Genomic DNA, 22841 nt, shown 5'->3' with positions numbered 1-22841 from the left:
CCTGTCTGCCCAGGTTCAGACATGGCCTCATCCTCCTCGAGCCACCTGTAGCTGAGGCTCAAAGCAAATTCCCTGCAGATACCGGTAAAGCCCTCCCCACCCCACACATCCACTCACTCACCTGAAAGGAAAAACACGACCACAACTGAGTTGATGATGGAAAACCAGTGGATCTGCACGTCACTCATGGTCAGGTACGTGTCCCAGCGGGAAGCCCACTTGATGTCACTTTCCTGAAAGAACAGGAGCAGTTCTTCTCACATCAGCACATTCCCAACGGCTTCCCCAACACCTGTGACACACACCTGGAGCATCACTGCCAGCCAGCTCTGCAGCACTGCCTTACCTCCCAGTGCACAGAGTAGGTGAAGAGCAGCTGGTTCTCTTTAGTGGGATCTATCTCCTGAGGGGCAGAACCCGTGGCTTCGGGCAGGGTACACATGCTCTTCTCATCAGCCTTCAAGTCTGTAAGGGAAAACACGGCACACACAGTCAGCCCTTCCCTCGGGCACCACCTCTCCCACGGAGCATCACCCTCAGGGCACTGGGCTGCAGTGATTCCAGGTACTGTGGGGAAGCACTCGCTGCTTGCTCACCTGCTCTGCAGTTTGCAAAACTATTCTCCTGACCAGCAGTGGAGCACGATTAACAAACTTTCAGGAAAGCTATGCACAGGGCTCTCCTTAACTGGAAGGATAAAAGCCTTCAGAGGTTCTGAAGCCAAGGATCTAGACCATGAACAAATCCTCTATTCCACATGACATGATGAGAAAAAAAGACCTCTGCAGCAGAGCCTGCTCTGCCAGAGGAGAGCTGCACGGGGTGATACACACCATAAGCAACTACCCTTTGAGACCCTTCTCTGATGTAGAAGTATTTTCCCCTAACCATTATTTTTAAAATTCAATCCCCCTGGACCAGTTCCAACCATCTTGTGTGTCCCTGGACAAGCACACAGTGTCTCAGTCAGGGAGATCAGCACCACCACAAGAGCTACATGCCAGGCATGCCTCATGCCAGAGGATACAGTGCAAAAAAATGCAACCCCAAAAACCTCAAACTCAGATCTTTTTACAGGAAACGATTTTTCCATGGATTGCATTTCAAGGATAGCTCTCTATTGTTGGTACTTCCTCAAAAACAAAGGGGTTTATTCTCACAATTCGGACTCCTTCATTTCTGTGCCCTGTGAAGCAACAACTGGCACCCTGATACATCAATGGCATCCACCTCTTGTTCCTACAGGAGGCTCTTCCCCCTTGCTCCCCTCCCCAAGAGTCTCTTACCTTCCAGTTTAATGCTTTGGGGAATCACCTCAAAGCGCACCACCCTGTAGGTGTGCTCCTGGCTCTCTTCCACATCCTCTCTGTGGTAGTAAAGGATGAAGGAGAGGTGGTTGTGCAGGTAGAACTGAAAGAGCGACATGAAATAAAGCGTCAGCACCCCAGGGCGGGAACAGGCAGAGATGAGAAGCAACAGCTGCAGAAAACAGCTCCAGTGAGGAAAACTAAAGACACTCCAACATCAGAGATCAGCCAGCCTTGGGGGCACAGTGCCTTTGCTCTGCTGAGGGGAAGCCACTGCATGAGCATGTCCAAAGTTACATGGTGAGAAAAAGGAAGGACTCCTGGTTATCATACCAAGAGTCCAGCACCCATCCCCTGCTTCCCACGAGAGACCCCTCCTCTCATATTTCCACTCTTTATAAAACCTTTTGGTCACATTCCCAATTCTGATACTCTCTGGCAGACCTCTAACACCCTCTGACAGACACCCAGATCTCCTCCAGGCACGCTCAGACAGCACCTCAATGCTCTACCTTGTTACCGTCCATAAACCCCAGCCTATATCCATGCTCGAACTGCACATCCTTCTCCTTCTTCTTCTCCTCTTCCTCACGATTGGAATAAAACTCCAGCCGTGTTGCCACAGGGAGGTTATCAGCAATGCTGAAAACACAGATTTCAGATCAAATTTGTCCACAGCACCAAATCCCCTCTGACACAAACCCACGCCAGAGGTGACTCACAGGTGGACGTAGTAATCCTCCCTGATGCGCTCGGCGATCAGCTTGCTCTGCTCCACCGTCAGAACGACTGGCTTGTTGGGAAAGTTACACAGAACCTCACATTTCTTCTCCACGTTCATGGAAACCTGGAAAGGCGTATTTACAATTCGGTCCCCACGAAGAACCTCACCTGGAAAACAGGAAAACAGGGGCAGTGTTGGAGACAGCCAGGCTTCCTGCCGTCTGGAGGGACCACAGCAATTCTCCTTTGCTACCAAAGATCACACTGAAGGACAGTTTAGATATTTTATTGGAAGTATCAATCACCATTTATGAAGCAGGTTACATGCCCTCCTTCAGGAAAGGCAAACCCCTGTTTGCAAACAGCCAGCACACAGCGAATCAGAGGAACCACATTCCCCTCACAGCTCAGCAGAGGTGACACTTCCAATTGCTATTAGCCCTGTAAACAACCCCCCCACGCTGTGGACTGTGCTGTCTGACAGGTACACACCGAGGTTCTCGGCCTTGTAGGTTATCTTGCTGGGCTGGCAGAAGGGCAGTGAGTAGTACTCGTAGGGCAGCTGGGTCCGGGAGCTGGTCAGCTTCACAGCCTGCAGGAAGAATGGAAGGATCATCCCCAGGAAAGGACTCAAGATCATTTCCTGGCCCCTCAGCATCAGCCAGAAGCCAACAATTGAACTTCAAGACCATAAAGCTCACTTTTGGAAGACACTACTACTGATATTTAAAATAAGATGTTCCTGAGAGACCCCTGGCTTGCTTCCCTTTTGCACCATTCCCAGCTGTACATTCCCTACATTACAATTTTGTAGAAATTCATTCACAGAGAAACATTGGTGGTTTTATGAATTCATGTCCCAGTGGAGTCCTAAGAGCTCAAAAAAGATTCAAGAATCGCAATTCATACAAGGTTTCCTCAAAAAAAAAAGAAAAATTCATGTCCCACTGGACTTCCTGGGCCCTGTCTGGCCTCAAGGGCTATGAAGAGTTCAGCAATTTTAATCCTGCGAGGAAAGCCAGAGAGCCATCAGACTGGGGAGAAAGAGGGTTGGTGACAAACCCCAAACATTCCTGGAGAGTTCCCACAAATCACAGGGCACAAGGGAAGTGCAGAGACACACCACAATAGCCAAGGCCACAGTTGCTCCAAAAAACAGAAGTGTTCTGCAACACAGCCAAGCTCCTTTATTGGAAGAGCACTGGCAAACACACCGACTTGCCTTAGCACTTGAGGGAGCACTTGGCTCCTGAAATCCCTTTGAGAACAGCCATTCCAATACCCCCTTCTTCTGGGAAGCTTACTGTAGCCACAGGCAAGTCTCATTTGCTTAAAAATAGCCTGTGTCTGGCAGCCTGTGGCCAAAGAGAAAAGCGTGTTGTGCTCCACGTGGGAGCAGCCAACCTCAGCAGCCCCGAGGGGGCTGGATTTGCTGAGACAGAGGCCACAGCTTTAGAAAAATAAATGAAATGGGCAATAAATCGCTGATGTCTGGAAGCAAAGCCTGGCTTTGCTTCCTCCTGGGTGGGTGTAGCAGCCCTTGTCGTTCAGCACCAATGCTGCGTGGAAACAGCTCCCAGCAAGGCTGGGCTCTAAGATCTGCAAGGCTCAAGGACAGGCACCTCCACTTGGGAAGGGCTTATCACAGATTTCCCTGGTCCTGAAGACACAGCACGAGCAAACCAGGTAGAAGAGAAAATTAGGAAGCTCTGATTCAAACCACTACTTTATTCCATAGTTCACCTTCCACCACTAGGCCCACCTCTGTAAGCACTTTGAGAGTCAGTATAATGCTGGAGAAACTACATTCAATTCAAAGCCACAGTGAAAAAGGGGCTCTTTTCCCACATGGAGCAACATCTCAGGGACTTTGCTGCAACTGTTGAAGGAATTTGGTAGAAGATAACAGGGGTAAGAACAAGAATCATGCTGGGAACCGAGTGTAAGATGAGGACAGTGACCACCTGAGGGTTGTCCCAACCACCTGACTCGAATGCTGTGAAACAGAGAAAATATCTGACCCCAACATTTTAGCAACAGGATCCCCAAATTTGACTTTCCAGCCCCCCTTAGCTGCTCTGATATAAAAAAGAAAAAAAAAACCACAAAAGACGAAGTACTCCAAATCAAACAGACTACCAGCACCAAGTCCATCCTACCTTTATTTCTACGGGATCATTGCGGTGGAAGTTGATAGGAGCCACCCCAGGTACATAGAATGAGTCTGTACCGTGCAGCAACAACAGCAAGACCAGCATATACCTTAGCCTTTCCTGAAAAAAAGGAGAAGAAGCAGTAAAATATAACAGAAAAGGCAGGAACAACATCAGAGATGGACAACAACACTGGAAGTGTTCACCCTGGATATTAGAAAGGCTGCACTGTCAGGTGATTGAACAGAAACTAAATTCACAAAAGCAATTTGTAGCTTTGTTCTGCTACCTCTCACCAGGTCACTTTCTGCTCTGGGTGTCTCTGCCTCTTCATCTGCAATTAGGAAAATTCTGGCTCTGCTCAACCACAAGAAAAACGCAGTTTTTAGATGCACCACGAGGCACTGAGCAGGCCATCACCTGACTTTTCTGCTCCCACCCATCTTAGCTCCCTGCATTGGAAAACTCCATGGATTAGTAGAGAAGAACCCAGATCCAGCCAGCAGCAGCAAACCCTTCATTTATCACACCTTGCTGCCTCCTCAGCCCTTCCCATCACCTCAGGTGACCCAGCTTTGGCACGGGCAGGAAGGCTGTGAAATGAAAATCGAGCTTTAAAGAGTATTAGCCAGCAGCAGCTTGCCTGGATTAAGACATCAGCTCTGGTGTAATCTCACAGCACTACTACCTTCATCCCCTCCTCCCAAACTCCCTGCTGGAGTTGTACCAGCACCACTGGAAAACCACACAAATCCCAGAGCTTGGTTTGGGACAACTCTTGAGCTAATGCTGCTGCTGTAACAAACCAAATCGCTGCTGCCCCTGTCCCCAGCAAGGGCCAACAGAGCATCCAGAATTACTGGAACTGAACAGGATGAAAAAAAAAAAAGCCATAAATATTGGTGGGGGGTTAAAATCTAAAATCTATTTAAAATGCAATTGCTAGGCACCTTCAGAAAATGTTAGTACTGAATCATCAGATACACATGGCCTTTCAGCACCTGAAGGAGCCTAAAAGAAAGATTGAGAGAGACTGTTTAGACAAGAGCAGGACCGGGAGGAATGGCTTCAAACTGACAGAGATTAGGTTTAGATTAGATATTAGGGTGAAATTTTTAATAAATTACTTCATTAAGGGTGGTGAGGTCCTGGCATAGGTTGCCCAGAGAAGCTGTGGATGGCCCATCCCTGGGAGTGTCCAAGGCCAGGTTGGACAGGGCTGGGAGCAACCTGGGATAGGGGAAGGTGTCCCTGCCCATGGCAGGGGGGTGGAATGAGATGAGCTTTAAGGTCCCTTCCAACCCAAACCATCCTGTGATTCTGTGATCTTTTATGTTGTTACTTGCAAACCAAAACCATTCTGGTGCCACCCTTGCCCCAGAGGGCCTGGAGGTGACAAGAGCAGGACAGAACTTCAGCAGGTGCTCAGGAGACACGTGAGCACATAGAATATGAAATTTTTGTTACAAAAATTTTGCAGGCATCAGGCTCTTTGCACACAGATGATGATGACTCAGGCAGCACCAGGCAACAGAAAAGACAAGAGGGCGACTCTGGAAAGCCGTGCCAGGAAAGAACAGTTGGTGGCAAGGCATGGGAATGCTGCTATGGAACAGGTGGGGGAGCTCTGGAAGTGAAATTTGAAGGAAATGCCCAGTGCAGGTTCCTGAGCTGGTAGAGCACAGGGAAGCTGATGCTGGGGCTCTTTCCTAACAGGATCTTTGCTTTTGTACTGACAGGTGCGCTTCACCTTCTCCAAACGAAGGCATCAGCTGTAGCCATGGCAACAAGGACACTACCCAAAACATCTGTGTAACTCATGGGCCTAGCCAGGTGATCATCTCACCTGGGGGACGTCTGGAAACTGAGTTCTCTCCTAGGCAAGGTCAGAACTTCCAGGATGGAGCTCTGCTTTTGTTCAGTCGTGGAGCCCTGGTGAGGCTCCAACTTCTAGCACGCAGGACACAAACCTTTGCAGCCCTTACCAGTGTTTCAAAACACATGCACCAAACAGTCTTGCATCTGAAGTGCCAGGAAATCACATAACGAAGCAACAAGTAGCACAACAAATAGGCACAACTCCAGACTGAGAAAACCCCAGCTGCACGTGGGCAAAAATAGTTTGGACTGACTAAGCCTGGTTATTTTCCCATATGTAGACATGCAGATAGACCCTTTCTTAAGAGAATATGATCTAAATAAGAGAAATAACTGCAGAAGCAAAATGACCACCTCCTGTCCCCCAAATCACTGCTCAGACCGAAAAGATCCGTCACAACCAAAAATCCTGTGGGAGGAAAGCAAACCCCTGTCTTTAAAAGGGGGAAAAAAACCCAATCTATTTCAAATGTCACTATATTCTGTCTGCACACAGGCCCCTGACAGGAGCCACCCTCTGATTTCTCTCACCCACAGGCAGAACATACCCTGGGGAAATCATGGCACGAGCCCAGGCAAAGCAGGTCACTCTGGGAGCAGCTGGCACGGTGCAGGCAGGACCCTGCCAGAGCTGCCAGCACAGCTCACCCACCCCCCCCACAGCTCTGCCCACCCCACACAGCTTCCTCAAGTCTGTGGGATCTCTCCAAAAGATATTGAAAATACATTCCTGTAATCAACTTTAGAACAAAGCACTTGGCCGTAAGAAGCAACTCAAACCTTCCTTGCAGCAACTCTAATAGTATTTCCCGCCCTGTTCAAGCACAAACCCTCTCCAAGAAGGCGCTCCTGGATAATTACCACCAGACTTGGGGATTTACAGACAACTCCAGCACACAGTTTCTTTAATTTATCCCACTCAGAAAGGCTTAAACAACGCTGCCGCTCTCTGTGAATGCACAGAAGGTTCAGGAACCACGCTGCCTCAACAGAGGAATTATTCACAAAGCCCCAGCCTGACCCAGCAGGGTGAGACCCCACAACGTGCAGTTATCACCACACACGTGGAATGTGGTGACAGCACGGGAGGAAAGGCACGGCCCCACTGCTTTGTGGGAGGAAAAGAAAAATCTACCAAAGGTCTCTTACACGTGCAACCTTCATTCTGCCCTCAGGCACATCAACAGGACACTCACAGTGCTAAATGGCACTCTCTCCATGAGTCACCCCAGCCCCGGGCAGCAGCGACCTTTGTATCAGCACACATCCTTTATCCACACTCATGGAAATATCCTTCTGCAAAAGCCACAAGGAAATCTGTTTTACTACCACAAGACTCCAAGGCAGGTAAGTAATGTCCCAGCAGCTCATTTTCTCCTCCCTGAGGTGGCACTGATGCTCAGCTACCTTATCAAAGTCCCATCAGGAACACCTGCAGCTCTCCGAGGATTCAGGGAATAATTCAATAATAATAAGAGGGATGCTGAGAGGAGGGGAAGGCGAAGCGGTTGCTCACGCCCCGGCCCGACAATCACCACTGAACACCTGTGAAAATCACACACAGCGCAACAGCCGCTTTGCTTGGCACCAGCAACGGGTCCAGGGCGACGCCTTCCTTCCAGAGAGCGGCACAGTGAGGGGAAGGGAATGGGAATGGGAAAGGGAAAGAAGCGCCGGTGCTCCCTACAACCCACAACGCCCCGGCCGGGCCCCTCCTGCCCAGACCCGCGACACGGTGCCAAATTTGCCGCCGCGGGAGCGCGGCGCCGGCGGGGCAGGGACCCGCCCCGCTCCTCCGGGCCCGCCGGCCCCGAGCGGCGGCCCGAGCTCTGCCCTGCGCCGGTGACACCGCCGGGAGACGCGGCACGGCCGCAAGGCCCCAGGCGGCACCGGGGAGCCTCCCGCGGACAGCGGCCGTACCCATGACCCTCCCGGAGCCTCCCGGAGCGCCCTCCCCGCGCCCCGCGGCGGGGCCGGTGTCGGTACGGGCCAGGGGTCCGCGGGCGGGACGCGGGGCCAGGCCGAGCCCCCCCGCACTCACCATCGCCGCCGACGCCGCCATCTTGCATCCACGTGTCGGCGCTCGCGTCACCGGAAGCGGCGCGGGGTTGGCCGCGGGGCCGATCGCCATGGCGACCGCGGCGGCCCGGGCAGGGCCGCGCCGGGAGGGTGTTCTGCGCTCCGCCGGGGCCGCGCCCGCCTCAGCCCGGCTCCGCCCTGCCAGAAGGGACGGAGCGGGGGTCGTCGCTCAGTCCCCAGCGGGTCTTCGACTCCTCGGAGCCAGTTGGGGACGGGGGGCGCCCTGCGCCGCCATCTTTGCTGAGGGCAGGAGCCTTGGCGTGCGATGGGATGGGGGGGGTGGCGGGCACGACGCCGCCGCGGCCATGTTTGATGTGGGCGGGGCCGGGGCCGGGGCCGGTCCGTTCCGAACCTCCCGGTCCGTCCCCGCCGGTCCCGGAGAAGGGGGGCAGATCCGAGGGGCGCTCCGGACCCTGTCGAGCTTGGGACTCTCTCCGAGGGGTGCTCCGAGCCTGAGAGGGTCTGCTCTGCGGACCCCAACTTCCCCCATCCACGTCCCCCAGCTTTGTCCCATCCTCGTCCCCTAGTGTGTTCTGGAGCGGGAGGAACGGCCAGGAGAGGAGAGGTTGATAAATAGTTTATTGATTACGAAAAGAAGCTCGCAAAGCGGATAGAAAAGAGCTGAAGCGTCGGCGTTTGCCTCTTGGTATCGAAAATATAATCACAGGCCCTGATGTCCCTGCTGTAAGAGGTACAGGGCTATTTAAAAATAATATATTGCTTCTTTCTTTTCCCTAAATAACCTGTCATTAAATACTAAAAATAAACAACAACATTGAGTGAGTGTGCAGGGAGCACCGGGCCCTTGCTGACACTGCAAATGCCCCAGCAGACATCAAATCCTGCCTGGGAGCTTTCCCATGGGGGAGAGGGCTCCTTGGGCCATGGCTTTGGGTTCTCCCAGGGCAAGCAGAAGAGGATCCATCCAGGGACAGCCTGGAAGTGCTGTCTGTCTGTCTGCCCACCCTCCTGCACAGTCTCACCAAAACTGTGCTCTGCATGGGGAGGGTGCTGTGAAAATACTGAGGAAGGAAACCTAGGTGGGAGAGAGCGGGACACTTGTCTGTGATGCTTGACATCCAAACCCCGGGATTGACATCCAGACCCACAGATCCTGCACTAAGTCAAAGTGCTGCATCCCCCGGGAATGCCCTGGGATCTCTGGGACACGAAGGGACCAGGTGGGGCACAGGCACTTCAGGGCATTTCACCGAGGCCAGCGCAGCTAAAGCACCTGGATAAGATCTCAGGGGAATTTGAAAAAAATTCTAATCTGGGTTTTTTTACTTTGTAACAGAAGAAGGGCCCAACCCCATCCCTGCCCCTCCTCCTGTAACCACTGTCCAGCCAGCACGTCCCACGGGCACTCAGGCTCCTGGGAAAGGCACAAAGTACAACCACACATCGCTCCTCTCCATCCATCCCGAGCACAGCTCCCTCCTGCTCTGCTTCCTGAGCCACAGTGTATCCTGGGGAAATCCGGGGCCACGCTGGCGGGGGAAGCAGGGCAGGGTGGGACAGGGAAGAGTGGAGTGTGTGTGTGGTCACCGGCAGTGTCTGCCCCGAGCGTCCTGCGCTAGGGCTGCTGCTGGTACTGGCTCTCTGTGGCAGTGAAGAAATCCTCCAGAACGCTCTGTGTGTACTCAAAGGTGGGACGGTCCTCGGGCCTGCTCTTCCAGCACCTCATCATGATGTCGTAGAGCTCCTCGGGGCAGTTCTCCGTGCGCGGCATCCGGTACCCGCGCTCCAGCGCCCGGATCACCTCCACGTTCGACATCCCTGGAGAATCGGGGTGGGGGGGAATTGTGGATGCCACAAACGTGGATTTCTTTAAGAGGCATACAAACCCCACACCCAAACCCGCTCACCCTGTGGGCAGTGTCACCAGGAAGGAAAAAGAGTGGTCAGAGGGGATGGGAAGGGGGAACTGCTGCTCGGGGTCAGGGAAATGTGGGCAACTGAGATGCTGGGTTAGTTGTGGCATGGACTGGGATTTATAATCACTTTGTATAAATTAAAAAAAAAATAAAGGCTCCATGTCTCCATGTTCTGAGTCTCTAATGAGCATTTGCTTCCAATGGAAACAGGTCAGTGTGGGGGCAGAGCTGCTCCTTAGAAGAGCCATTTGTGCAACGCCAGATCCTTCATGACCCATTTGTAGCAGCATTTACAGAGTAATTTCCCGTTGAAAAAAAGATACCAAAGTAACAATTAGTATAAAATAGAGTGTGGTCCCTACTGATAAGGACTTACAGAGGTTTCCCATGGTGCTGGAGGAGCTTGGATAGCATGGGTGGGACCCAGAAAGTGGAGTGTGCCTTTTAGAACCAGATTAGAGGAGGCATTTCACCTCCTTACCTGGATAAGGGGTGCGTCCATAGGTAATGATCTCTGTCAGGAGGATCCCAAAGGACCAGACATCAGATTTTATAGAGAAAGATCCGTAGTTGATGGCTTCTGGTGCAGTCCATTTAATGGGAAACTTGGCACCTGGACAAGGAGATACAACAGGAAACATGAACTCGGACCCAAGTGCCGAGAAATGGGTGGTGAAATTTGGGGAACAAGAAACAAACAGAAGAGGAGGAAGTCAAGTAATGCAAATGAGCGGAGCTTCCCTCCCCTGCCCACATACCCAGCACGCCCCTCCCGGGGTTGGTGCCACGTTGGTCAGTGGCTCTGAGGGCTCCCCACAACCTTTCACCCCCACAGCAGCTCCTCCCCCACCTTCCCGGGCCGTGTACTCGCTGTCCTCGATGACCCTGGCCAGCCCGAAGTCTGCGATCTTGCACACCAGCACTGCTGACACCAGGATGTTGGCAGCTCTCAGGTCTCTGTGGATGTAGTTCCTCTTCTCAATGAAAGCCATTCCTTCTGCAATCTGCCACAGGGGAATGAGGGAAATGCAAAGAGGCTGCTTGAAATAACACGCCCCACACAGCGATGAAGAAGTCAACAGCTTCTGGGCAGCGCTCGGAAAGGGGTGAGAGGGGGCTGAGCCACAGCAGGAGATGGATGTCCCATCTCTGGAAGTGTTCAAGTCCAGGTTGGATGGGGCTTGGAGCAACCTGGTCTAGTGGAAGGTGCCCTACCCATGGCAAGGGGGTGGAATGAGATGAGCTCCAAAATCCCTTCCAACCCAAACCATTCTGCAGGACCAGGTCCTGCGTGGGAACCGCACTCCGAGCAGGGAGTCCCTTGCAGGAGGGGTTGGGGTTTGGGTGACCAGCACAACATGACACCTTCAAGCTGCTGTGGGAGAAAGGCCGTGAGAACTGACACCCAGTGAGCCCCTGTGCTCACGAGCAGGTGACTGTGGGTCTCTGCAGGGCAACGTGTAACCACTTAATCCACAGCCGTGCGGATGTGGAGACAAGCATATCACTCTCTGCTCAGGGAAGGTGTGAGGCCAATCTCCAAACACATCCACAACGCCTCGAGGGAAGCAGGGAGTCACCTGTCCCCCCTACACAAAGGGATCAACATACTGACCGTGATTGCTGCAGCAAGGGTTTGCATCAAAGAGCTTCCCTGGCCAGGGCAGAAAACCACAGGGGTGGCTCTCCTGGGTAGGGTGGGGAGATGCCTGGGGTCTCCCAGACTAGTCTGTGAAGAGTCAGCCTCGCCTGGGAGCAATATGGCTGTCCTGGCCCTGGACAATCCCCTCCACCTCCATCTTTAGAAGTCTCTGCACTCAGTGTGTGCAGCTGTCAGCCCTAATCATGCAGAGGTGACCTGGTGTGTGCACAACCAACTCCCAAATTTGTGCCAAGTTACCCCATGCCTGGATGTGACCAGCATCCAGAAGGTGAAGGGGCTGGAGCAGCCAGAGAGGACACCCCCCCACACACTTTCCCACCACATCAGCACAAGCCAGCCCAGCGTGAGGTGCAGCTCTCACACAGCTCTCCCCGCAAAATACAGAAGTAAACAGGCAGTGCAAGAGCGGAAGGATCATTTCCATGACCACAGCTGCGGTTCCACCGCAGTGACTCAGCCCCGGCACAGTGCAAGGCTGCTGCCTGCTCATGGCAGCACATCAGCCTCTGCTCCCCAGTGCTGCTCCCAGCAGCTCCTCAGAGCTGTGGGCCAAGCTGGGGGTTGGCATGATCCAGCTTGCTGGGAACAGATGGTGTGCAGGAGTGCACAGCTGATGCACAGACCCCGGCACAGCCCGCTCCAGCAGCCAGTGACCTGGTCTAAACCCCTGGGGTCTGGGCTCCCATCTTGGCTTTCCTGTTGATCAGGTGCCTCTGAGAAATATTTCATCGAGGTACCGAGCTCAGCTCTGAGGGTCCCTGGATTCAGCCCTCAGTGGGGGGTGCTGGAGAAGCAGCAGGGACTCGGGGGTTGTACAAATGGTTGCACACCTGGAACGAGGTGTATAACAGCAAATTCTGCTGTGTTCAAAATCAGATCCTGAAAATATCCCTGAGACAATTATGACTGAGTCCTCCTGCGTTCATCCTTCTCAGGGGCACAAGGGGGAGCAGGAGCCAGGGAAGGTCCTCTCCATTCTCACCTGGGCAGAGAAGTCGATCAGCTTCGGGAGCGGCAGCCTGTTCCCCTCATTGCTCTTTAGGAAATCCAGCAAGCTCCCTGCAGACAGGGAATAGTGCCAGGGCTGATGGCTCAGCTGGAGCCTGCACCCATCCTCAGGGTGGCACAGGGAGCCAAGCAGGACAAGGGGACTCAGGAAACACATTTGATCCCCCACCCTGCTCCCATGGATTGGGCCAAGGTGCAAGCACTGCTGCAGGTTCCTTCCTGCCTTGCTGAGTGTTCCTCCTCATCCATCCCCTGTCAGGGGTCCCTCCTCTCCCAGCGCTGTCACCACATCCCCCCACCCAGCACCCTTCCCTGGAGCACTCAGGCACACAGTGGCAGGAGCTGGTGCAGAGCCCAGGGGTGCAGGATTGTTCCTGCACCATCCCAGGGCACCCAGCTGCTGCCATTTGGCCTGGCCCACAGGCACCGCTCAGGGGTGAGGGTGGCACCTTTCTCCATGAACTCGGTGATGATGTAGATGGGCTCCTCCTTGGTCACCACCGCGTGCAGCTTCACCAGCTTGTCGTGCTGCAGCGTCTTCATCAGGTTCGCCTCCTCCAGGAAGGCGTCCACGGACATGCTGCCCGGCTTCATCGTCTTCACCGCTACCTTGGTGTGCTTGTTGTAGGTGGCTGGGGGGGTGACACAACAGACCATTCCCAGGCTGCACTGGGAGCACTGGGTTTTGGAGTCAAAACCCCCATCCCTGCAGATGTAGCTGCTGTGTGAGGGCTGGAGACTGTGCACAGCCCAGGGCTGTCTCCACACACCCAACCCTGAGAAGCCTCTGCATTAAGGCAGGGCCACCTCTGTGTCCCCCTGCTCCTCTCCCTCTCTGCCTCTTTTATCCCACCATCCCTCCATCTCCTCTCCCATCCCTCACCCTTCCTCCTTCACCATCACCTTCATCTTCCTCCCAGCTACCTCCCCCTCAGTCTCACCCATCCACACTTCTCCAAACTGCCCAGCTCCCAGCTTCTTCTCCAGCCTCAGTGACTCCCGAGGGATCTCCCAGGCATCCTTCTCCCAGGGCTTCTGCGGTTTGGGCACGTGGCAGGGTTGGGTGAGCTTCTGGCACAGCCCGTCGCTCTGACCTGCAGGGAGCAACCAGAACCATCAGCTGGCCTGTCTAACTGGTCTCACAGTGCTTCAAGGGAGAGTCCATGGACATTCAGGGACACCAACACCACAGCTATGACAGCCAGCAAATCACAGCACCAGGGGAAGGTCTGGGAATCGCTGCATGTCGCAGCCAGAGCCACAGCAGAAGCCCAGCAGTGTCAGGCAGGAGCCCCACAGCATCCGCACGCCCCTGTCTGCCTGGTGACTGCCTGGCTCAGGGACAAAGCCCCATCTGTGATGGTGGGGCCGGGAGTTCCAGGGCTCACCCTTGTAGTGCTGGACCAGCTCCTGCAGCGTGTTGAAGTTGTTGCGTGGGGAGATGTAGAAGCCCCCGCTGTCCAGTGTCCGGATCTTGTAATGCTTCACTGCACCGCCCTGCATCCCGTCCCCGTCCCGCACCGACAGCGAGTAGGAGCCTGGTTGGGGAGGGGTGAGCTGGCAGCCCCCACAGGGACATATCCCTGCTGTGCCCGGACATCCCACGCTCCCGGCACTCACGGAGCCATCAGCACCCATCCCGCCGTGCTGCCACCACCCCTTCAGCCCCAGGCCAGCTATGGATGTGCCCCGAACATCCAAAGCATCCTCAGCACCCAAAGCAGCCTCAAAGGGGTGCATCCCCCTGTCCCTGCCACGGGGCTCAGACATGTGGCAGCAGGGTGGGCTCTTGCAGGGACACGGGCCCCCCAGTCCCTGCCTGCAGCACAGCAGAGCCCCTGGGCTGGGGAGGGATCTCCCGAGCTCCTCTGCCAGGTAAATGTGGGTGAGGGAGGCTCCCTGGGCAGGTGTTCCCCACCACTGAGCTACAGACACCCCTCTGCACCTTTGGTCGTCTCGCTGTCCCGTATCATGAAGGACCCGATCGCATTCCCAGGGCCAAGGAGCTGCCTCTCCGCGTCCTTCCGGCTGATGCCTTTGAAAAACCACCTGCAGCAGAACCAAAGGAACCAAGGAATACTGCTGGTGTGGGGCAGGGCTGGGGGCACGACGTGGGTCGGAATAGGGACAGTTGAGGCAAGGGAGAGTAGCACCCCATGGGACCAGGATCTGCCACAGAGGGATGGACTCACTCCTCTGTCTCCAGGGAATCAGCTCGGGCAACATAATTGCTGGGGATGAAGCCTTCACGTCCCGTCACCAGAGACCGCGCTTGCCACCAGGCCCCTGACCTGCAACAGAAACATTGTCAGGTTGGCTCATGGCACCTGGTGCTGGGCACCAGCAGCTCCTCCAGGGGCAAGGTCCAGAAAAAAAAAACCTGACATGGCCATGCAAGCCTTCAGGAAACCCTAGGTGGGGGAATGCCAGCAGCACTTACTCCTCCAGCACCTTCAGCCGCTCTCCTTTCTGGAAGCTGAGGTCCCCAGCGTTCATCGCCTCGTAGTCGTAGAGTGCCAGCACCACATTGTCCCCCGAGCCTGCAGCAAGGGAGTTCCCTGGGCACCCCTCCCCATGCTGGGATGGGTGCCTGGCCACTCCTGCATAAACACTGGCCAGGACACTGGCATGGACATTGGCCAGGACCCCCGCAGCGCCCAATCTTCATCGTGTCACATATGGCCTCTGAGGGGGCCCAGAGTTCCCATCCCCCCAGGATCAGCAGTGTTCCCTCCAGGCTGGAGAGGACCTGGCCATGCTGCCCCCACATGTTCCCACCTCCTGCATCCACTTGCAGCCCCCTTGTACCTACCATCCTCAGGCAGGGGCACAGCCACACTGGGGACGTGATTGTTCTGGAAAGTGGGACAAAACCAGAGAGTGATGTTGCAGGTGGCAGAGACCTGTTTCCTATGGGGGTCTTGGCCCCCAACAGCAGTGGCAGGGGCAGGAGGGCACCCAAGGGGCATCACCAGTGCCACCTGACACAACAACCTACACAGCACCAGCATCTCCATCCCTTCCCAACACCTTAGTTTTTCTCTCCCTTTCTCCATAATTCCTGGATTCCCATCAGGTCCACTCTGTGCTTTGTTCCAGTGTGTCCTGGGCTCCCACCCCACAGCCAAGTCCCTGTCCCAGTGCACAGGCACTGCCAGTACCTGCAGCTGGCCCCGCTGTCAGTGCTGGCAGCTCTGTGGAGGAGAGGGGTTGAGCCCCCCGTGATGGCTCAGCCCTGAATCCCTGGCTCACTCAACAGCTCCCACTCACCCTCCTGTTGACGGCCGTGGGGTCCCTCACATAGTGGCCCTGCTGGATGCTGGGACTGGGATCAGGGTCAGGATCAGTTTTTGTCGTCTTCTCTTGGACAGCAGCTGCCTTCGACCTCACACAGCCCATGCTGCAGCCGAGGGAGGGGAAGTGAGGCCATTGCGACAGAGGTGAAAGCCCCGCTCCAGCCCCGTTCTGTCACAGCAGGCCAATTTTGGGCAGACAACAGCAGCTGCCATGGAGCAGCTTCCCGGCCCTTCTCTGATCCAGGACAGGCTGCAGCCACCGGGCACCGTGGCAGCAGAGAGCCACTTGGTGTCTTCTGCAAAAGTGGGACCCTCATCACGGTGGTCTCCCACACAGCTCAGGGCTCCCCACACAGCACTGCTGGTGCCGGTGGCCCCCCCATCACCACGGTTCTCTGCTCCCCACCACGCTCCCCTGCTCTCTGCTGGGTGGAGCTGCCTCGAAGAGCCAGCCCAGGGTGAAGGCAAATGCTCAACTCGCTCCAGCTCCCCGAGAAACTCAAGGGGGAAAAAATGCTGCAAGAAGCAGCAAGAGTGGGAAACCCCTCACAAATGAACTTCCCTTGACTGGAGAGACCTGGGTGCAGAGAAAGGAGAAGGTGTTGGTGACAGCAGTGAAGGAGGAAGCTCAGGGCTGAGCCCTCGATGTGCACAGCACAGTTGCACTTCCAAGACTCTCCAGGGACATCACTGTCACCTCAACACCCCATTCCTCATCCTTCCCCGTGTGCCAAAGCCCAGGGCAGAGCAGGAGCAGTGGTGGCAGCCATGAATTTCATCCCCCTCACTGGGCACAGGCTCTGGACTGTACCAGATCCATCTTGGCAAACCCACACGGCTCCTGGGTTAAACTCAGCCATGTCCCACACGGTGCCATGGCCAGTGCTTGCTATGTTTGTCCCACACAGGGTCAGGGCATCATGAAACACAACCACCTCCGAGGGTTCAAGGGTCCTGCTGGCACCTAGTCTGCACCAGCCATGTGGCCATGCCAATCCCACTGGCTCCTGTGGCATAGCTGGCATTCCTGGTGTATCCCACCCCTGAGAGTCATGTCCCACGTCCTGTGCCTCCCCAATTACTGGACCAGGTTGGATGTGAGCGCCCACCACTCCAGGAGAACGGTTGCCCGCAGCCCCTTGCCCTTGCTGCCCCGTGCCCTCGGTCGGGGAGGGCAGCAGCAGGTCCTCGACACACCCCGCAAGGCCACTAAAAGGGACCCCCTGGTCGGGGCTTCACCGTGCCCACCCGGGCCCCCCCGGATTCCCTGCCATCATCCCATTCCCATCACCCAGGGGCCGCCGCTCTGAGCGGGACCGTCCCGTCGCAGGGACGGACCCACCGGGTTGCCCGTGCTGGTCGCGGGGCTCCTCCGCCCTGTCCCGCCGCCCTCGGGGCTCCGCTCCCCGAGCTCTTACCTCTGCCGCCGTCCCGGGGCACGTCCCCGTCCCGTTCCCAGTGCCGGTCCCGGAGCCCGGGCTGCCGCCGCCGCTCCGCTCTGCCGGGCTGTGCTCCCACCTCCCCCCTAAGACCGCGCCCCTCACGGAACGGCCCCGCCCCGACTCCGCCGGTGCTGCCGGACGGGGCAGACGCGGCCGATTCCTCCTGTTCAGTGGTGGGAGCGGGGACCCCCCCCCCCGCCACCCCACGCACCGCAAGGACATCCCAGCTTCTCGTGACCCTGCTGTCCTTGGGATCCCCCCGACAGGTGTCAGAGCACTTCTCTCCACCCGCTGGCCCCCGGACCCTGTGCAGGTTTAGGTGCCAGCACTCCAGAGTAGCCTCCGGGATGTTTCCTCCCCTGGTGCGGGGACGTAGGGGGTAGTGGGGGGCATGAGTGGAGCACAGACCACGGAGTCAGCCTGGGTCTCCTTCCCCAGGAAGAAGAAAAGACACCCCTGAGCATCCCATGATGGGGAGCAGGTAATGGGAGGTGGGGGGCATAAGGTTTGTGAACCCCAGCTCGGAGGGGTGGGAGTGTCCCTGGGCTTTGCGATGTCCCAGCTGGCCCCAGTATTCCCGTGCCAAAACTCCTCTTGGTGCCCTGTCCAGCCCCAGAGTGTTCCAGCCTTCGCTCTGAGTCGCCCAGAGCACCCCTGAATTTGGGATGGGGACAGCATCAGCAAGGGAACCCACAGCTCTGCCCTGCCCCTGACCACGGCGCTGCTTGGGCTCGGGGTGACAGAGGAAGCAGCCAGGGTGTAAGAGCAACCCACCTCATGGGGGGTTTGCATATGTAAATTTTTTAAGAGAAAAAATAATCTGCTGTGGTAGCCACAGCATCTGCTGCCCACACACCAGTCTGGGGCTACAGCGCCGTCCCACAGTCCCCCACCGAAGAACATCGGCTTGGGGCCATCAGCCACGGGACATTAGCTGGGGTACAGTGGGCAGGGGACATCAGCTGAGGTCCATCAGCCAGCAGGGAGCACGGCCCTGTCCCTCGGTGGCGGAGGGGCTGCAGGGCGGTGCTGCAGGAAGCCGGTCCCGGGGCAGGAACTTCCTTTTGTGAAACACCCGCAGCCGGCAGCTGGACGAGTGTCGCACAGGCCTCGCAGACAGCAGTGGGCCAGCTGTGGCCCCTTCTCATCCCAGCACACACACGCTGGCCCCTCATATTGCTGAGGCGAGCCTGGAACAGCCAGGAGCACCCCGACTCTGGGAGTGACCTTTATGTGGCGCTGAAGTGGACAGGTGCCCCAGCCCAGCAGCCCCCAGCCTCAGCACACCCTCCCACTGCAGCAGCCCCTGCACCCCGATACAGCCCTCACTTGAGGAAGAACCAGCTCTGCTCCCAGCCCCAACATTTAATTGAAATCTGCAGAAATTACAGGACAAGTGGCTCCCCTACAGCCACAGCTGCCCTGTGGTTCCAAAAGCCCTGCTGAGAGCTGGCAGGGCAGTGCAGAGCCCTGTCCCCTCCCATGGTGACAAATGGGGAGACAATGACCCCCCTCCCAGGTGCTGGGGCAGAGCTGGGCACCTTCCAAGCCTCAGCTTGAAGGTGCAGCACCGCATCGGCGAGCAGGGAGGGGACTGCTGCGTTTTAGCAGTGGCTCACAGGTAGTTGTCCTCTTCCTCCTCCTCCTCCTCCTCATCCCGTGCCAGCGCCTCGATGTCGTGGGTGATGTCTGTGATCATGCGGTTGAAGGACTCGGATTCGGAGCGCAGGGACCAGCTGTCATAGCTGCGCACGGCCGAGGCCGACGTGTTGCTCATGCTGCGCTTGATGCGGCCAAAGCTGTCGGTGAGGATCCCGCCCTCCCGGATCCCGATGCTCTCTAGGAAGGTCTCAAAGTATCCGATGTCTTGGTCAGGGATGAAGGGCCTCATTCCTGTCATGGGCACCATGAGCCTCAGGAGGCTGCCCCTGTCAGGGGGTCCCCCACAGGCTGCTGGCAGGGGGCTCATCCCATCCTGCCCCCCCACAAGCACCAGGGTCCTGACACCCTCTGGAGCACACCCGGCACCAGCATCCCACCCCGAGGGCTGCACAGACATCATCGGGGTGACACAGCGTGGCTGCAGGCACTCACCCAGCAGGAGGAACTTCCTGCGGTCCCCGTAGAGGCGCAGGAGCTCGGCGCAGTACTCCCGCACCGGCGTGCCCAGCCGGTACTCACGGAGCAGGAGGGCAAACTGCTGGATCTCCTGCGATGACAGCTTGTTGCGCAGCTGCAGTGACATGGGGACAGGTTGGGGCTGGGGATGCTGGCAGCACACAGCCCTGTCCCCCCACCTCTTCTCTGGCACAGGGGGCTCAGACCTGCCTGCTGTCCCTCATCCCAGTTGCTGGCACTGCTGGCCTGCTGCCCATTCCCGTGTCCATCCCCATGCCCATCCCTGTGCCCTCACAGTCATCATGTAGTCCTGCAGCTGCTCCAGTCCTGCACCGCTCTGGTCGCTGCCGCTGCAGGCGGTGGCCAGGCTGTGGTGGGAGCGGTGGAAGGAGGGCGAGGAGGTGCCACTGTAATACGCCTCGAAGGTCTCATGGGAGCCATTGCTGTGGGAGGATGGGGATCAGCGGGTCCCTGAATCCCTGAGGTGCCTGGCTGCCCTCCATCCACTGCACAGCACCCACTGTGGGACAGGGCTGGGGCACCACTGTAGCTGGGACAGGCAGCCACCCAGAACAGGGGCACCCACCCAAGGGCAAGGGCACCCACCCAGGGGCAAGGACACCCATTCCAGTCCAGGGGCATCCCAGGGGGAGCCAAACTCACAAGGAGCTGCAGCAGCTGTAGTCGGCGTCGTAGCCGTACGTCCCATCTGTGCGGCAGCTCTCGCCTGGGCAGGGAGAGCTGAGATCTCACAGTGAGGTCAACCCCCCCCCTGCTGTGCCTATGCACCCTGACCCATCATCCCCATGCTGTGCCCATGAACCCCCACCCATCAGCCCCACGCCATCCCCCTTGGTGTCCCCACTCCTGTCCCCAGCCACTCACTCCTGCTGGAGAGCCAGGGCCGTGTGGGCGTGGAGGTGTAGTGGTACCCGGCACGGTCCACGCACTCAATGCTCTGGTCCCCGTAGATGATCTGGAACACCTGGCAGATGAGAGCACAGGACTCCTCACCAGCATCCTGCAGCGGGGAGGAGGAGGAGGGCAGTGAGTGCCGCTGGATGGGGCAGCAGGCAGTGGGTGGCGGGTGGCACACACCGGGGCCGCTCACCCTGTTGGGCACGGCGAGGATGACGAGGTTGGAGTAGGCGTCGGGGCAGGGCTCCTGGGGGTCCAGGGGGTTGCCGCCGGGGTGCCGCCGCTCCCAGCTGCCGAAGCCGGTGCCGCGCTCCCAGCTGCCGCCGGCGGTGCCGGCCCGCCGCCGCTCCCAGCTGCCGCCGCACGGCTGCCTTCGCTCCCAGCTGCCCGAGGGCCGCCCGCGCTGCCGCCGCTCCCAGCTGCCGCCCCGCCGCCGCTCCAGGCTGCCGCCCTGCCGGGCCTCCTGCCCGCCCCGCGCCGCCCGCCAGTCCAGGCTGCAGATGGTGTGCCGCCTCTCCATCGCGCCCCCCAGCCGGCCCCCCTCCGGCCACGAGCCCCCCGGGCGCTTCTCGGGGGGAAAAGCCTCCGGCACGCCGGCCGGGGCCGCCTCAGGGTGCGCTCCGGCGGGGACCGGGTCCACTCCCAGGCCTGGGGCAGTGGGGAGAGACGGGGGTTGGGGGGAGGATGTGTCACGGCAGGGGGGCTGCGCTGCCCACCCTGCCTGGCCCCCAGTCCCTGCTCTGGCACCACTGTCCCACCAGCCCAGTGAGGTGCAGAGGGACTTGTGAGAGTCCCAGTGGGTTGTGGGGGCAGCAGGCAGGGGATCAGGGGCCACTCCTCAGCTGGAGCACAGCCCCCTTCCCCAGGGACCCTTCTCCCAGCTAGCAGCTGAGCCAGGGTTTGCTGATTACAGAGCTGGAGCCCCTGCCTGTATGTTTGTGGGACGGGATGGGGGGCACCCCCAGCCCTCTGCTCCTGCCGTTAAAGCAAACAGAGCTGGCAGCACAGCTGGGACCTGCCTCCAGGGGAGTCCCAGGCAGTGCCACCTCCAGCCTCGGGAAGTGAACACGCCCTCTGAGCAGAGAGACACGCTGGATTTTGTGCTCAGCCCATGCTGCCGCCCTGGATATACCCTGACCCCATCACCCCCCAAGACTCCAGCCCCCGATGCCCTGGGTACACCAGGCACTCGGGGCCACAGCTGGTGACCCCTGGCCGGTGACCCCGCACCAGTTTTGAGGATGAGGAGGTGCAGGGCGTCGTCTCGCAGGTAAGAGGCAGCAGCGATCTCATGGGTGGGGATGCGCAGGATCAGCTCCTCGTTGTCGCGCCAGGTGAGCAGGAGGCAGCGCGCAGAGAGGCTGAGGATGCTGTCCTGCTCCGGGGTCGTCTGCAGCGGCAGCTCCTTCAGCTGCTGCAGGGGCAGAGTGTGCGGGGGGGACGTGGGGCACCTGGCAGTCAGACACCCGGCGCCCACCCTCTGGGCAGCATTGGGGGCACCCTAGGGAATGGTGACCCCCCTTACCCTGGCCGTGTCCAGCAGCTGCAGCACCTCATCCCGGCTGGAGGGGTTCAGGGAGGATGTCACCCACGTCAGGTGGCCTAAAAACTGGGGGGGACAAAATCCAGGGCAGCCTGGGGAGGGCTGGGTATGCTCCTTTCCCCCTGCCTCTACCCCCAGCCACCTCCCCAAGGGCAGGACACATCTTCCTCGGGAGCAGGGAGATCTTGCAGTGGGTGGTCCTTCCTGCACCCCCAGCCCACCCTCCCTGGCTGTTTGCCTGGGGTGGCCTCATGTCCCCACCACAAGCAGGCAGTGACCCCAGGCATCTCTGGGGTACCCCTTACCTTCACCTCCTTCTCCACGTAGTCGTGCAGCAGGATCTGGGGGTCGATCAGGTAGTCGGGGGGATAGAGGGGCACGGAGTGCAGCGGGCGCCGGTAGACGCTGCTGCGGAGCGCTGCCCTCCGCGCAGCCTTCGGGAACACCAGCCGCTTGATGGGCGACACAAAGCCCTGGCGGGAGAATGGGCACAGGGAGGGGTCACCACCGGGCACCCAACGCTGGCACCCACACACAGGGTCGGTGGCCCCCAGCCCCTGGGGACCACCTGGGCTGGGCACCTCTCTGCTCGCTGACCCCAGGTTTGCATTATTGTGGGGACCCCACTCCTCCCTGCTTCGCTGTGGGAGGGGTGCAGGGCCTCTCAAAGCCATGCATCTCGCCCGCTCCCACCCTCCCGGCAGTCCCCCGGGTCACCAGCCCCCAGCCCCACGCACCTTCTTTCCCTTCTTGGCCTCGCAGTCCATGGCTGGACGCGGAGCTGCAGCCGCCCCCACCGCCCCGCTCGGCGCCGCGGTGCTTTCCTGTGTCGGAAA

The 22841-nt window shown here is 58.0% G+C and overlaps 3 protein-coding genes across 4 annotated transcripts in view; all 3 read right to left on the bottom strand.

Annotated features, from left to right (window-relative positions):
* TM9SF4 (transmembrane 9 superfamily member 4) overlaps window positions 1-8207 on the bottom strand; it is a 14875-nt gene extending 6668 nt beyond the window's left edge. The window contains exons 1-8 of the mRNA XM_027895020.1: window positions 8103-8207; window positions 4190-4303; window positions 2523-2622; window positions 2030-2198; window positions 1820-1949; window positions 1287-1410; window positions 347-465; window positions 122-233 (exon numbers count right to left, since the gene is read on the bottom strand). Of these exons, the coding sequence (XP_027750821.1) occupies window positions 122-233; window positions 347-465; window positions 1287-1410; window positions 1820-1949; window positions 2030-2198; window positions 2523-2622; window positions 4190-4303; window positions 8103-8192 (958 nt within the window). The 5' untranslated portion in view covers window positions 8193-8207. The remainder of the gene's footprint in view (window positions 1-121; window positions 234-346; window positions 466-1286; window positions 1411-1819; window positions 1950-2029; window positions 2199-2522; window positions 2623-4189; window positions 4304-8102) is intronic.
* Window positions 8208-9595: 1388 nt separating this feature from the next.
* On the bottom strand, window positions 9596-18265 carry HCK (HCK proto-oncogene, Src family tyrosine kinase). Of its 2 annotated transcripts, none has more exons than XM_027895044.1 (13): window positions 18201-18265; window positions 15959-16088; window positions 15501-15543; window positions 15129-15228; window positions 14881-14979; window positions 14634-14737; window positions 14077-14226; window positions 13630-13782; window positions 13138-13320; window positions 12663-12739; window positions 10868-11021; window positions 10499-10630; window positions 9596-9919 (listed from the first exon to the last, which is right to left on the bottom strand). In XM_027895044.1, the coding sequence occupies exons 1-13, from the start codon at window positions 18203-18205 to the stop codon at window positions 9717-9719; spliced, it is 1533 nt and encodes a 510-aa protein (XP_027750845.1). In that variant the 5' UTR covers window positions 18206-18265; the 3' UTR covers window positions 9596-9716. The 2 variants fall into 2 exon arrangements, with proteins under 2 accessions (XP_027750845.1, XP_027750846.1); XM_027895045.1 differs by lacking the exon at window positions 18201-18265 and adding an exon at window positions 17403-17494.
* Window positions 18266-19041: 776 nt separating this feature from the next.
* On the bottom strand, window positions 19042-22841 carry CCM2L (CCM2 like scaffold protein). Its single transcript, XM_027895003.1, has 10 exons — window positions 22743-22841; window positions 22311-22478; window positions 21988-22071; window positions 21693-21876; window positions 20656-21110; window positions 20430-20565; window positions 20208-20271; window positions 19840-19987; window positions 19521-19659; window positions 19042-19319 (listed from the first exon to the last, which is right to left on the bottom strand). The coding sequence occupies exons 1-10, from the start codon at window positions 22770-22772 to the stop codon at window positions 19042-19044; spliced, it is 1686 nt and encodes a 561-aa protein (XP_027750804.1). The 5' UTR covers window positions 22773-22841.

This window comes from Empidonax traillii, unplaced genomic scaffold (assembly GCF_003031625.1).
Source record: "Empidonax traillii isolate 1590-97213 ecotype Southwest subspecies unplaced genomic scaffold, ASM303162v1 scaffold448:size1359114, whole genome shotgun sequence".
NCBI classification, from domain to species: Eukaryota; Metazoa; Chordata; class Aves; order Passeriformes; family Tyrannidae; genus Empidonax; species Empidonax traillii.
This window is presented reverse-complemented; position numbering and strand designations above follow the sequence as displayed.

Excerpts from the sequence above, each read along its gene's own strand:
- HCK (XM_027895044.1), bottom strand. Across the intron at positions 12,740-13,137 it reads CACCGAGTTCATGGAGAAAG|GGAGCTTGCTGGATTTCCTA; the intron begins GTGCCACCCTCA and ends CCCTGTCTGCAG. Across the intron at positions 10,631-10,867 it reads CGAGTACACGGCCCGGGAAG|GTGCCAAGTTTCCCATTAAA; the intron begins GTGGGGGAGGAG and ends CTCCTTGTCCAG.
- CCM2L (XM_027895003.1), bottom strand. The coding sequence starts at position 22,772 with ATGGACTGCGAGGCCAAGAAGGGAAAGAAG. Across the intron at positions 21,877-21,987 it reads AGCTGCTGGACACGGCCAGG|CAGCTGAAGGAGCTGCCGCT; the intron begins GTAAGGGGGGTC and ends CTGCCCCTGCAG. Across the intron at positions 20,566-20,655 it reads TCCTCGCCGTGCCCAACAGG|GATGCTGGTGAGGAGTCCTG; the intron begins GTGAGCGGCCCC and ends TCCCCGCTGCAG.